This window comes from Balaenoptera ricei, chromosome 14 (genome assembly GCF_028023285.1).
Source record: "Balaenoptera ricei isolate mBalRic1 chromosome 14, mBalRic1.hap2, whole genome shotgun sequence".
Lineage (NCBI taxonomy): Eukaryota > Metazoa > Chordata > Mammalia > Artiodactyla > Balaenopteridae > Balaenoptera > Balaenoptera ricei.
The window spans coordinates 76430132-76444109 of record NC_082652.1 but is presented as its reverse complement, the minus strand read 5'-3'; the positions used below and the strand labels follow the sequence as shown (position 1 = coordinate 76444109).

Below are 13978 nucleotides of genomic sequence, written 5' to 3'. Positions count from 1 at the left end.
ACTTGGGTATTTGGCAGACATTTTCTTGAAAATGAACTGCTTTGTTCCCGTCCAGGAAAGCAACTGACAGAACTTGTTGCCAATGATAAAATTCAAGCTTTCAAGTAGAAATTTTGGAAAATAGAATCTGGCTTCCCAATACTCACTGACTTTTTTTTTATGAGATCAGCAGCAATATTAGCAAATAAGAGGTTCTGATATTGTGGATTGCAATGTGACAGTATATGGAGAATTTACATATAATTCAGTAAGCAAGATTTTCCAAAGACAAGTGCATAATGTTATAAAATCATGCATGGGTGAAAGACACACTCAAAAAACCACTCAAAGACCCACCCAATGGATGGAATGTAACAGTATGAGAAGTTCATTAAAATTACAGATTCCACATTGCAGCTAACCTTTAAAAAACGACTACATGTTGAGTTTTGGTGAACTACCAAAGAAGATGCAAAATTGTTTTAAAAGGCTATTGAAATATGACTCTCTTTTTCAACTATATATCCATGCAAGGCCAGATTTTCACCATAAACTTCAACTGAAACACATATGGCAACAGATTAAAGACATGTGCAGATATAAAAATCCATCTGTCTTCTATTAAGCCAGACATTAAAGAAATCTGCAAAAATGTTAAGCAATGCTACATTTCTCAGTAGTTTTTTTGTTTTGGCAAGTAGTTATTTTTCATAAAAATAAGTTTTTATATCAACATGAATTGAATTTTTTATTATTAAATAAGTCAATAAATATTTTTTTTTAAATCTCAGTTTTAATTTCTAATATATTAAAATCCACAGATACAACTTTTATAAACAAAAATTCTTCAGGGTCTTCAATTTTTAAGGGGTTCTGAGACCAAAAGTTTGAGAACCACTACACTCAAGATTGAAAAACATTTGGCAATCAAAAAGTTGTTTGTAGGGACCTCCCTGGGGGTGCAGTTGTCAAGAATCCACCTGCCAATGCAGGGGACACAGGTTTGATCCCTCATCTGGGAAGATCCCACATGCCGCGGAGCAACAAAGCCCGTGTGCCACGACTACTGAAACTGTGCTCTAGAGCCCGCAAGCCACAACTACTGAGCCCACATGCCACAACTACTGAAGCCTGCACTCCTAGAGCCCGTGCTCCACAACAAGAGAAGCCACCACAATGAGAAGCCTGCACGTCGCAACGAAGAGGAGCCCCCGCTTGCAGCAACGAAGACCCAATGCAGCCAAAAAAAAAAAGTTGTTTGTAACCAGGGGGAGAGAGAGAGATAAGCAAAATAGTGGGGGCAAAGACCAGAAGACAGTAGATCAAAGGGGCAGGAGAGGTGACAAAATGGACAGAGCGCAGGCTCTTCTTCCTGGGGAAGGAGAGATGAGAGGCTGGACAGTGGAGAGAGGAGACACAGAGTGAAGGAAGGGTTTCAAATGAGAGATAATAGCACATGTTTCCAGACAGAGGAAGAGAAGTTGAGAATAAAAGTGAGAGAAGAGGGGACCTCCCTGGTGGTCCAGTGGTTAAAACTTTGCCTTCCAATGCAGGGGGTGTGGGTTTGATCTCTGGTCAGGGAGCTAAGATTCACATGCCTCACGGCCAAAAAACCAAAACATAAAACAGAAGCAATATTGTAACAAATTCAATAAAGACTTTAAGAAAAAATGGTCCACATCAAAAAAAATCTTTAAAAAAAAACTGAGAGAAGGGTTATCTAAGGAGCAAGGTCCAAGAAGAGTTGAGAGAGGATGGGAAAGGAAGGATGAAGTAAGGAAGAGGCCTGGACCTGGAACTCAACAACAGCCATCTCATCCTCTGCTGAGATGGAGGAACCGTGTCACGCGGGTGCCTGTGCAGCAGGTGCACACCCCGCCCTGCAGAATACAGAGCAGGTGTGAGATCCGTTCAGTCAAGCTGGGCTTCACTTTCATCTGATCGTCAGCACAAGAATGCTCGTAAGTTTGTCCGTTTGTCAAATGAAGGCTAGAGGTGGGTAATTTATAACGTGAGGTCCTTTGCAGATTCCAAATTCTACAACTTGTAATTCTATAAAAATAATGCAGCAAGGTCACCGCTTAAGTGAAATAACTGGTACCATTTATTATGACGAAATTAAGGACTAAACACATGAAGCAGCATAGCTGGTATCATTATTCAACCACGGTTATTGAGTGCCTATATTGAGTGTTCAGATTTTCTAAGCTAAAAACTGGGACAGAGCTCAACAAAGGATTTCTTCTGAATCTATGAATTTATTTGACAAGTCTTTAATAGGCATAAAATCAAATCACTCACTTATGTATCAAATAAATTGCCTCCACTTAAAGGAATAAAAATGCACGATAAAAGGATCTATGTGAGAATTCTGGGGTATATGGCTTTTGGCCAGATGAAGCCCTCTACCACTTGCTATGGGGAACAATAAAAGAAATGGATGCAAAAACCCCTTTCTTCAAGCTACTCATAATGTGCATAATTGAGGAGGTGTAAGTGACTAAAAATCACATGTAGAGGCGTATCTAATCTTTGCTATGAAAAAATCCTAAAACCTCTTACTCTCCAAATATAATCATATTTTCCCATCAACTTACAATTTTATTAAAAAATCTCTAATCCTTTATTTGTTATGTATTATCTCACTACTAGCCCTCAAGAACATAATAAAATTGCCTTAAATTTAAAAATTATATTTTAATTTCATTATATTTCCAGAGGTACTTTATCTTCCTTTCTAACTGAGCTTTGATAGTCAGTAGTTTATGAGAGCCTAAATTTTTCTATTCTGAGATTAGTAAAGAATATTTTTTGTACAGCAGAAATTAACACAACATTGTAAATCAACTATACTTCAATTTTAGAAGAACACTTTTGCAAAAGGAATAACAAACCCTTAAAGTATTCATTTCAGAACAAGTATATATCATACTTGTGTGTGTGCTATACTGCTTTTCTCTTAGTTTAGTAACACCTGTGCATTTCTACACTTTTATATTTTGTGCTACTGCATCAAATATAGCAGTGTAAAATGAGACAGTGTTTATATGGTGACCAAAAGAGAAATAATTAATCAAACTGAGTCAAGCATGGCATGCTCCATGCTGATTGGTCTGTACATGAGGGTCTTCACAAGGATATTCAAGTTCAGTAACACAGCAACTGATAACTAAATTTTAACAATGAATTCTGAGGAAACTTCAGTGATGTTTACCCTTCCAAACCTCGAAAAAAGTTAGTTCTACTTTCTTAGTGTCTAGGATATTTTTAACTGAGGATGCTGTATTATTTATAGTCTCAGCAATTAAACGTAAATGACTCAGAACCCTCTGTACTTCTGCCTCTAACAATAATCATCTAGAGAGCTGGATGATGCCTTTTGGAAGATCACCTAGGACAGCAGTCCCCAACCATTTTAGTACCAGGGACCAGTTTCTTGGAAGACAATTTTTCTATGGACCAGGGGCAGGGGTGGGGGGTGGGGAAGGATGGTTTTGGGATGATTCAAGCACATTGATTTATTTTTTTTAACATCTTTATTGGAGTATAATTGCTTTACAATGTTGTGTTAATTTCTGCTGTATAACAAAGTGAATCAGCTATACGAATACATATAACCCCATATCCCCTCCCTCTTGCGTCTCCCTCCCACCCTCCCTATCCCACCGCTCTAGGTGGTCAAAAAGCACGGAGCTGATCTCCTTGTGCTAAGCGCATTGATTTATTATGGTGTCTCTGAAGTCAAACCTCTCTGCTAATGATAATCTGTATTTGCAGCCGCTCCCCGGTGCTAGCATCACTGCCTCAGCTCCACCTCAGATCATCAGGCATTAGATTCTCATAAAGGAGTGCGCAACCTAGATCTCTCGCATGTGCAGTTCACAGTAGGGTTCACACTCCTACGAGAATCTAACGGCGCCGCTGATCTAACAGGAGGCAGAGCTCAGGAAGTAATGTGAACAATAGGGAGATTGCTTCATCTGTATTTACATCTGGCTGTAAATACAGATAAAGCTTCACTTGCTCACCTGCTGCTCACCTCCTGCTGTGCGGCCCAGTTCCTAACAGGCCACAGACCGGTACTGGTCCATGGCCCAGGGGTTGGGGACCCCTGATCTAGGAGACTGACAAAGGCAAAGCAAAGTGCAATGAGATGGGAGGGAATCTAGAGGAATTCATTTCTTAAATGTTACCTTCTTGTACTTCTTAGTCTGCTTATTCATAAACATAAAATTAATTCAGTGTTGCAACAATCGTGTTGCTAATATATCTGTGTTCTAGAAAGAATGCATTTTAATTCCTATATAATAAAATAGCTTTATTTGTTACAGTGATGCCAAATCTGGTGATAGAACTATTTTGAATAACTATGTTTTGAAGGATATGTATGCTATAGTCTCTCACAAGCAATGAAATCTAAGTAATTTTCTTGTATTTTTAATGGATACCACTGTATTTTTAACAATATCCCTGGAACTAAAATGTAAATATTAGGAAATATTTAAATCTGACTATAAAGTTTACACAGCAGCTAAAATTGTAATTTTAAAAATATGGAACCATAAATGGCTCAAAATTGCCAAAGCAATCCTGAGGAAAAAGAACAAAGCTGGAGGTATAACACTTCCAGACTTCACATTATACTACAGAGCTACAGTAATCAAAACAGCATGGTATTGGCACAAAAACAGACACATAGATCAATGAAACAGAATAGAGAGCCCAGAAATAAATCCACACACCTAGGGTCAATTAATCTATGACAAAGGAGGCAAGAATATACTATGGGAAAAGAAAGTCTCTTCGACAAGTGGTACTGGGAAAGCTGGACTGCTACATGTAAATCAATGGAATCAAAACACTTCCTCACACCATATACAAAAATAAACTCAAAATGGTTTAAAGACCTAAATATAGACATGACACTATTAAACTCCTAGAAGAAAACATAGGTAAAACATTCTTTGACATAAAATGTAGGGATATTTTCTTAGATTAGTCACCCAAGGCAAATGAAATAAAAGCAAAAATAAATAAATGGAACACACTCAAACTTTAAAGCTTTTGCACTGCAAAGGAAGCTATTAACAAAACAAAAAGACAACTTATGGAATGGGACAAAATATTTGCAAATGATGTGACTGAAAAGGAGTCAATATCTGAAATATACAACTCAATATCAAAAAAACAAACAACCCAATTAAAAAATGGACAGAAGACCTACATAGCATTTTTCCAAAGAAGACATACAGATGGCCAACAATACAAATCAAAACCACAATGAGGTATAACCTCACACTGGTCAGAATGGCTATCATCAAAAAGTCTACAAATAATAAATGCTGGAGAGAGTGTGGAGAAAAGGGAACTCTCCTACACTATTGGTGAGAATGTAATTGGTGCCACCACTATGGAAAACAGTATGGAGGTTCCTTAAAAAACTAAAAATAGAGCTACCATATGATCCAGCAATTCTACTCCTGGGCATAAATCCAGAAAAAAACAAAAACTTTAATTTGAAAAGATACATGCACCCCAATGTTCACAGCAGCACTATTTACAATAGCCAAGACATGGAAACAACCCAAGTGTCCATCAACAGACAATTGGCTTAAGAAGATGTGATATATATATATATATATATATATATATATATATATATATATATTACTTAGCCATAAAAAAGAATGAAATATTGCTACTTGCAGCAACATGGATGGATCTAAAGAATATTATACTTAGTGAAGTAAGTCAAACAGAGAAAGACAAATATCACTTACATGTGTAATATTAAAAATAGTACAAATGAATTTGTATATGAAACAGAAACAGACTCACAGACATGAAAACAAATTTATGGTTACCAAAGGGGAGAGGGAGGGAAGGAGGGACAAATTAGGAATATGGGATTAACAGATACAAACTAATATACATAAAAGAGATAAGCAACAAGGATTTACTGTATAGCGCTGGGAACTATGTTCAATATCTTATAATAACCTATAATGGAATATAATCTGAAAAAAAAACTGAGTCACTTTGTTGTACACCTGAAATTAACACAATATTGTAAATCAACTACACTTCAATTTAAAAAATTATGTTATTTTTGTATCTTTTACTAAGTAAAATATAGACAAATATCCACAGATACATAAATTACTCCAGGAAGATCTAGGATATTTCAATTAATACAAAGAAGACGTTTTTTAATTTTCAGTAAATAATCATAGTATTATATGTAAAATGATTATCTTTGTTTCCATGCCTCTGAAATAAAATTATAAACGTGTTATATTTCACATACACATACACATACATATGTATGTACATAAATATATATATACACACATATTACAGAAAGGACTTAGGGAAGCTTATAGAACATAATTCAGTAAAAAGATAGAAAAGGAAGATAAGCTTGAGGTGTGATGATGAGATAAAGAGAATAGGAGATGTAAGCCATAACTACTAAAGTCAGGCGGGGAATTTGGTTTTGAGCTGCCCAATGACCAAAGCAAAATGTTTACATTAACTCTGGTTAAGTATAATTAAAAACAAAAAACATATACTCGTTCTTTAGGACAAAACGAACAAAAAATGCCTGTCATCTGGATTTGAAAGAAATGTTTTTATTGAGTCCTTACAGAAGGGACCCTAAACAATGGACATCAGTATGACCCTTACAGTAACTGCACTGTCAACCTTCTTAAGACACTCACATGGCAGGTTCCTCAGTGCAAACTGCAGGCAGAACACTGACAAGGAACCTGGGGAAGGAAACGCTGCAGGAGGTCAGACAATGTGGTCCAAACAGGCAGCTCTCTGATGGTTTAGCTTAATCTAGGGATATAAACTAGAATATGGAGAGGGATAAATGGACCCTGTGTTTTTTAAACTAACTTCTAATTGTTCTGGGTTTTTTCAATGGAGTTTTAGATAAAAGTCAATTAATGAACAGTTTGAAGTTAAGTCTCTGGCAGGCATTCTGTGCTACTGTCTAAGGACAAGTCTTTAAAAATTAACAGTGCATCACTGGAATGCACGAGCTGAAGGGCTGTCTAGATGTTTCCTTGGAAATTCTGAGTTTACTCAATATGTAAACAGAAAGGCATTCTAGGATACAGGCTCTGACATAACAGAACATGGTCACAGAGGACAATGACTCAGGTTTTGTTTTCTTGATTTCGGATTATTAGAGCACTTGTTTTCGAACTTTAGTGTGCATAAGAATCATCAGGCTTCAAGATAGTCTGATGCAGTGGCTCTCAGAGGGAGCCTAGAAATCAGGTAATTCTCTTGAAGATAGTCCAGGAACTACACTTAGAGATCATTATTCCCCAGAGGGCCTCACAGAGAGTGAGCACTTAATACCTGTGTTTAGTGTCCTTAGTTCTCTCAACTAACAGGCACTGAATATATTTTAATATTGGCTTGTGTGAGCCAAGACATTCTTGAGAGTCGCAAAATCTCTAAAACAACTGAGTCTATAAACTGCATACGGCTGTCCTTCAGTATCTGCGGATGTTCAAACCCTTACATAAAAGGCCTTATGACAGCTGGCTGTCCATTTCCACAGGTCCCACATCAGCAGATTCAACCACCCGCTCCACAGATGGAAATTCTCCTGAGGACTCTCAATTCCACGTTGATCTCAGTCCTACAAACAGGTATGTTCCTCTTGAACAACTGCTCTATTTCTATCATCTGAACATTGTGACTTAGGTATTGATGGTCTGCCCCTCTTTGCACACTGGATACTAAGAAGTTTAGATACAAACATATGGCTCAACTCTGGCAAATTATGCATTTCTGCGGTGCTATAACCTCATATTTTAATATCAACAAGTGAGTTTCGGGTCAGTAAGAAGACAGAATTATATCAAATTTTACTGGCATGTGTTCTAATCCATTTCTGTTTTCAAGCAGAAGATACTACAAGAAGCTTTAACAACTGATGGAAAAATATTATATGAACAAACTTAGAAAAATCAAACTTTCTGTATCAATCTTTCTTTCTTTCATTGTATTTACAATTTGTAGCTTAAACTTAAATATGTTTTGAGTAAATATGTCAGAGGACAAAGAGATTTATTTAACAACATACTTCAGTGGATGGATTCACCACTCATTAAATTGTATATTAAGTCATATAATCATTAATAAATCTGAATAAATGAATGAATAAACAAACAAACCTGAATAAACTGACTATTGGTATGTAGCAACATACAATACAGAGGTCAGCCTAAGCTTAAAGCCAAGACTTTCATGACACCAATAAAATGGAAATTTTAAATACAGTCTGAAAAATAACTGCCAAGTTACTAACAGTAAAGAAAATCTTAGAGAAATTACCACGTTCAAGTTTTAAAATTCTGAACCCAGATGCATATCAGAATCACAAGCCTACTTGTCAAGGTTAAAAAACAAAACAAATCTAAAAAACAAGAAAACCAATCTTAGGATCATTCCACATTTGACGATGCTACTTCATCTTGGTACTCAGAAAATAGTGAAATTTATGTATAACCCAAATGAGAGTACTTTTGATTTTTAAATATTCAATGACTTCAGGATACTAGAATAGCTCTTAATTGAATTAATACAACTTTAGATGTGAAGAGCATCTTTATAACATTGACTAAAATTTATTTAATATTTGGGAAGTAAACCAATTTTTTTTACATATATGAAAATGATAATAATGCCATCCTGTAGTTTTTATGCATATAAGATTCTTTAAAATAAATATTAACTAATTTCTTACACACATTTTGGGTTTTCACATTATTGTTCAGATGGAGAGACCCCCCCCCCCCCAGTAAACTAATATTCTCTGACTACCTATATCACAAGTATTCTGCTAGGTGCTTTGACAAATATCATCTCATTAAAAAAAAAAATACTAAATGAAGTTTTATAGTTTTTTATGACCTACCAACCATAAGAACTGAATACTGGTATGTAGCAACATTATAGAGGTTAGCCTAAGCTAAAACCCATAGCATCTTTAAGAAAGGGTAAAGGAAAGAAGAAAACAAACAAACAAACAAAAAGTATACAACCTTATATAAAGATTTTAAAAACAAATTTCACCTGACTGGACCACAGATATTCACATCACTGACTTTGACTATTTAGCGAAAGGCATTTATTTATAAGTAGAGGGCAAATAAGTGCTGTAAGGCATGTACAATGTTACGAACATGGCAGGTTTTCAATAAAATAATTTTTACTTCTGTTGATATGTTAATATGTTTCTTGTTGTTCATTTATCAATCTAGTACAAATCAGCCTAAATAAGTAGCATGGCATCGACCTGTAAAAGTTTGGAGGGCCCATCTAAGCTTAGTGCTCTCTGAAGTCCTCCATGATTTATTATCTGTTCCAACTAACATTTAGTACAAGCTATTATACAGCCTTATATTGCTATTCATCTTTCTACGTCTATGCACTGACTTTTTATGGCTTATATCTTCACAGCTCTAATAATATCGAATACAATTTAATAAGAAGTAGTTAACTACCTCAATTTATAACTATTTGTTATAAATCCTATGTTTCATGAGATTATATCTTATCAACTATGTTCTGGAAAGAGAATTACACGTGTTTGCTTAAACTCTGCTGACTCGCCATTGCTTGCAGAATAATAACCAAATTCCTGTGTATGGAACTCAAAGCCCTATCCTGTGGCACTATGCTAGACTTCCATCCTACCTACATTCCAGCCACTACCACAGAGCATTTGCCAAACTCACTGTATACTTTTGTACCTCCAAACATTGGTCAGTATGACTCTTTCTGCAATTCCAGATGGCACACACTTACTTATTCTGCAAGCTCACCACATCAACTCTTCGGTGAAGCTTTCCCAGAACCCACCACCACTCCTACCACCACCCCCCAAACCCCTGCGAAGGGCAAATCCTTCTCTCCGTTTGGCAGCCACTTTTATTAAAGTACTTTTCTCCTTTAGTAAAAGGAAATTATTATTATTAGTCTGCCTTCTCCTTTGTGAAACTTTCCAAGACTCCATTATTATTATTATTATTATTATTATTATTATTATTATTATTATTATTATTCCTCTTCTGTGAACTCTCTAAGCCTCCCATATCCAGAGTTAAGCACTGCATTTATTGCCCAACCCTGTCCCTCGTACGTAATTCTCTCCCAGCACGTAACACAGCACCCTGGCGTTACTTATCTTTATAATTACCTGCTCTACACAGATGTAGAGAACAAACGTATGGACACCAAGGGGGGAAGACCGCGGGGGGTGGGGATGGTGGTGCACTGAATTGGGCGACTGGGATTGACATGTATACACTGATATGTATAAAATTGATGACTAATAAGAACCTGCAGTATAAACAAACAAACAAACAAAACAAAACAAAAAATAATTACCTGCCCTATGAGACACTGTGCTCCTTGAGGACATCATCTCATTCATCATTGCACCCCCAGAGCCTAGTCAGCACTTGATACACAGCAGATGTTCAATAAATGTTATTAAATTAATAAACAAAATGCAATTGCTTTCTGCCAAATCAGAAAAAAACTGGTACCGAGCATTCCGTTTAGACACCTGCCTCCTTAGCATTCAAGCAGAAACCTTGCTCTCCAGTGATTAAACAAGAGCAAACCAAAGTGGATGTGCAGAAAGTAAGGTGACTGAAGGAACTGGAGAGAAGTCAGGCTTCCAGCAAGGGCAAAGGTAGGCCCTTTACATGTTGAACAATTCCCTCACGTTAGCTCCAGGAGGGTTATTTACACAGCAGTGACTGCTGTAAGCAATGCTTTGCTAACCTTCAGTAAGATAATCCCTAATGAAACTGCTTCCTCACCTCCACTAAGTGACAGATAAATGTCCATTTTTGCATAGACATTTCCTTAGAGAATAATCGACTGGGAATATAACAACTACATGTATTTTTAACATCAGTTAATTATACAAAAACATTTAATATATATAATTTTTAATAAAAAGAACACAAACCAGAATTAATGTGGCATGATGTTAAAAAATTACTGTATCCTAACATGCCTACTCTATATCACAAGAAAATATCTGTACACATGTATACTACAGCATAATCTTTTTCTATGTGTTCTTGATTTAACTTCTGGATGGCATAAATCAGAAACAGCAAAATGAAGAGACTAGGATGTAAAGTCTACTGTAAATATGACGAAAGATTTGGGAAGACGCAGAGTACAATTAATTCAGCAAATATTTTTGAAATGCCAGGAAATACAAAAGGCATAAAGATGCATAGTGTAACGCCACTGCTTTCAGGAAACTTAGAGTCTGAAATAAAGCCTTCCACTACAATATACTCACAGAACCGAGCAAACATAAGTAAGGATATCACTGAGCTTGTCTTAAAAAGAAAAATGTTATGTAACTATGACTAACTGGTTGCTCTGTTTTCTACAAAAACAATTATCTTCAACAGATTTTAACACTCTTTCTACTGAACACATGGAGGTAAAAAAAATTTTAGGGACCTCCCTGGTGGCGCAGTGTTAAGAATCCACCTGCCAATGCAGGGGACATGGGTTCGAGCCCTGGTCTGGGAAGATCCCACATGCTGCGGAGCAACTAAGCCCGTGAGCCACAACCACTGAGCCTGTGCTCTAGAGCCAGCGAGCTACAACTACTGAGCCCGCGTGCCACAACTACTGAAGCCTGGGTGCCTAGAACCTGTGCTCCACAGCAAGAGAAGCCACCGCAACGAGATGCCCGCACACCGCAACGAGAAGCCTGCGCACCGCAACGAAGAGCAGCCCCTGTTCGCCGCAACTAGAGAAAGCCCACGTGCCAGCAACGAGGACCCGACACAGCCAAAAATAAATAAATAAATAAATTTATTAAAAAAAAATTTTTTTTTAAACAAAATGTATCTCAAGCTATAAACATTCTGAGAGCCAAAAACTACTTAAAAGATTAAAAATAAACATAAGGTGACTACATTTCGACATTTAAAAAATCTTCACTTCATAACAATTAAATGCTATACATATACAAATTATTAGAGTTATACTTCACATATACAACATTGTTTATAAAAGTTTTAACTGTTCTTGACTTCTTTGAACTGCTCTTGGCCTGTTTTCTCAGAGGGAAAACACCTATATTTAGGACAATATGCAAATGCTGGCCTTTATATCAAAAATAAAATTTACCAGCAAAAAGTTGGCATAAATGTTTCTATTGGCTGGAAAGTATATCTTCCTCCTCTAAGTTATAGCTTCCTAACTCTCCTTTTTGTAATGTAAAAGCTAATTTGAGTAATGGATATAAGAATACAGACACATTTAATAGATGCTATCTCTTACTCATTTTTTCTAGGTTTTGAGAAAACCTCTTCACAACACAATTTTAAATAGTGGTTCTATTATAGTTGTGTTTTTGACTAAATATAAGGTGCTTAAATTGTTTTAGAAAGTAAGCAGATATTAATTCATAATTGGAATTCTAATTGGACACAACTACTAACTCATCCTGCTCAAAAAATTGTTTTAAATTATTTGTTACTAAAAATTATTTATTTTGCATGCAGTTGAAGGCTTCTTTACCTGCAGATGGCTGGGAAACATTCCTGAAGACCTTTCTTTTTAACTAAAGATCCTTCAAGGCAGTACATAATGATGTCCATAACCTTTACAGAAAAGACACAAATCTAAAATTAGTTTCAAATACTTCATTTTCCATAATTTAAATTATTAACTTAGGTCTCATTTGCATTAAAATTCTACATAGTTTGATTTTGATATTTACTTTAAAACTACAGTATATTTACTAAAATTACAGTGTACTTACTTTATACTATAGGCCATCCTTTCTCTTACCTGTGAAAACCATTTTTTAAAGACAGCACACAGTAAAATAAAGAAACCAGATTTGTTTACTTGAAAGGCAATTCCTATTTATGTACAGGATAGGTAACTTTTATTCAAGCACACTCTATGTTCTGTTTTACTTATAGTGAAAGATACGGAAGAGACTATAACCTTTAAAAACTACTCTAATACAGCCCATTCCATGTGAATGGTAAATGGACACAGCAATCATTTTGATTTTTGAGGAAATTTAAATAAAGTCTCCAGAAATGATACAAAAAGTTCATTCATTTTAGTCATCTCTTTCTTTCTTTTAGAGGTGCTGGAAATAAAGATGCTAATTTATATTACTACACTAGAATATTTAATTTAGCTGTAGATGTACTGATATAATTTAAAACAGAATATTCTTACCTCCACGAGAAGATCCACGACATCCGTGGGCATCTTTTCAATAAGAATTTCAATGACTCTCAGAATCTCCCCTTTAGCTCGGGCAAGAGTTGTGGTGTGCATATTCTGCTGGGATTGGGTATTTGCTGCAAGAGCAGTATGTCTGTGCACCTAGAAAAATATTTCCATGCTGTAGATATGTTCGATACTTGATAGACTTTTACATTTCTAGCCACTGGTTTTTCACTTACTAATACAACAGAAAAAAAAATCAACAAAAACAAATGTCTTGGGGTGGGTCAGGAAACACTTTTAATTACAAAGAAAGTACTTAGTACAATAAACACTCAGTATGTATTCCCTAATAGAATTCTAGTTCTTGGGCATTATATGAGACTTTAATACAATATCACCATGACATTTTTAAAAAGGGACAAACGGAAGGTCTGTGAATCTTGCATATTCGGCATTGAGGAGGGTAGCAGTTAGGAGACACAAGCGCATATAAGACATGATTCTTGTTCTCAAGTAATAATGGTAAATGATGCTTACATAGCACTTACTGTGTCCCAGGCGCCATTCTAGGTGCTTTATAATCAAGTTGGGAAATTTTAAAAAAACATACCTCCAAAAATAATGAACACTGTGTAAACACAGCTGACCCTTGAACAATGCTGGGAGTTAGGGGCGCCAACCCTCCACGGAGTTGAAAATCCGTGTACAACTTACAGTCGGCCCTCTGTGCCCAAGG

General features: G+C 36.0%; 1 protein-coding gene across 4 annotated transcripts in view; it reads right to left on the bottom strand.

Moving 5' to 3' along the window:
• The window catches only part of WDR7 (WD repeat domain 7), a 357939-nt gene that overhangs the window by 85243 nt on the left and 258718 nt on the right, over positions 1–13978 (bottom strand). For all 4 annotated transcript variants that reach the window (XM_059894160.1, XM_059894163.1, XM_059894162.1 and 1 more), the window contains 2 exons: positions 13249–13398; positions 12571–12653 (listed from right to left, as the gene is read on the bottom strand). In XM_059894160.1, coding sequence (XP_059750143.1) covers positions 12571–12653; positions 13249–13398 — 233 coding nt within the window. The remainder of the gene's footprint in view (positions 1–12570; positions 12654–13248; positions 13399–13978) is intronic.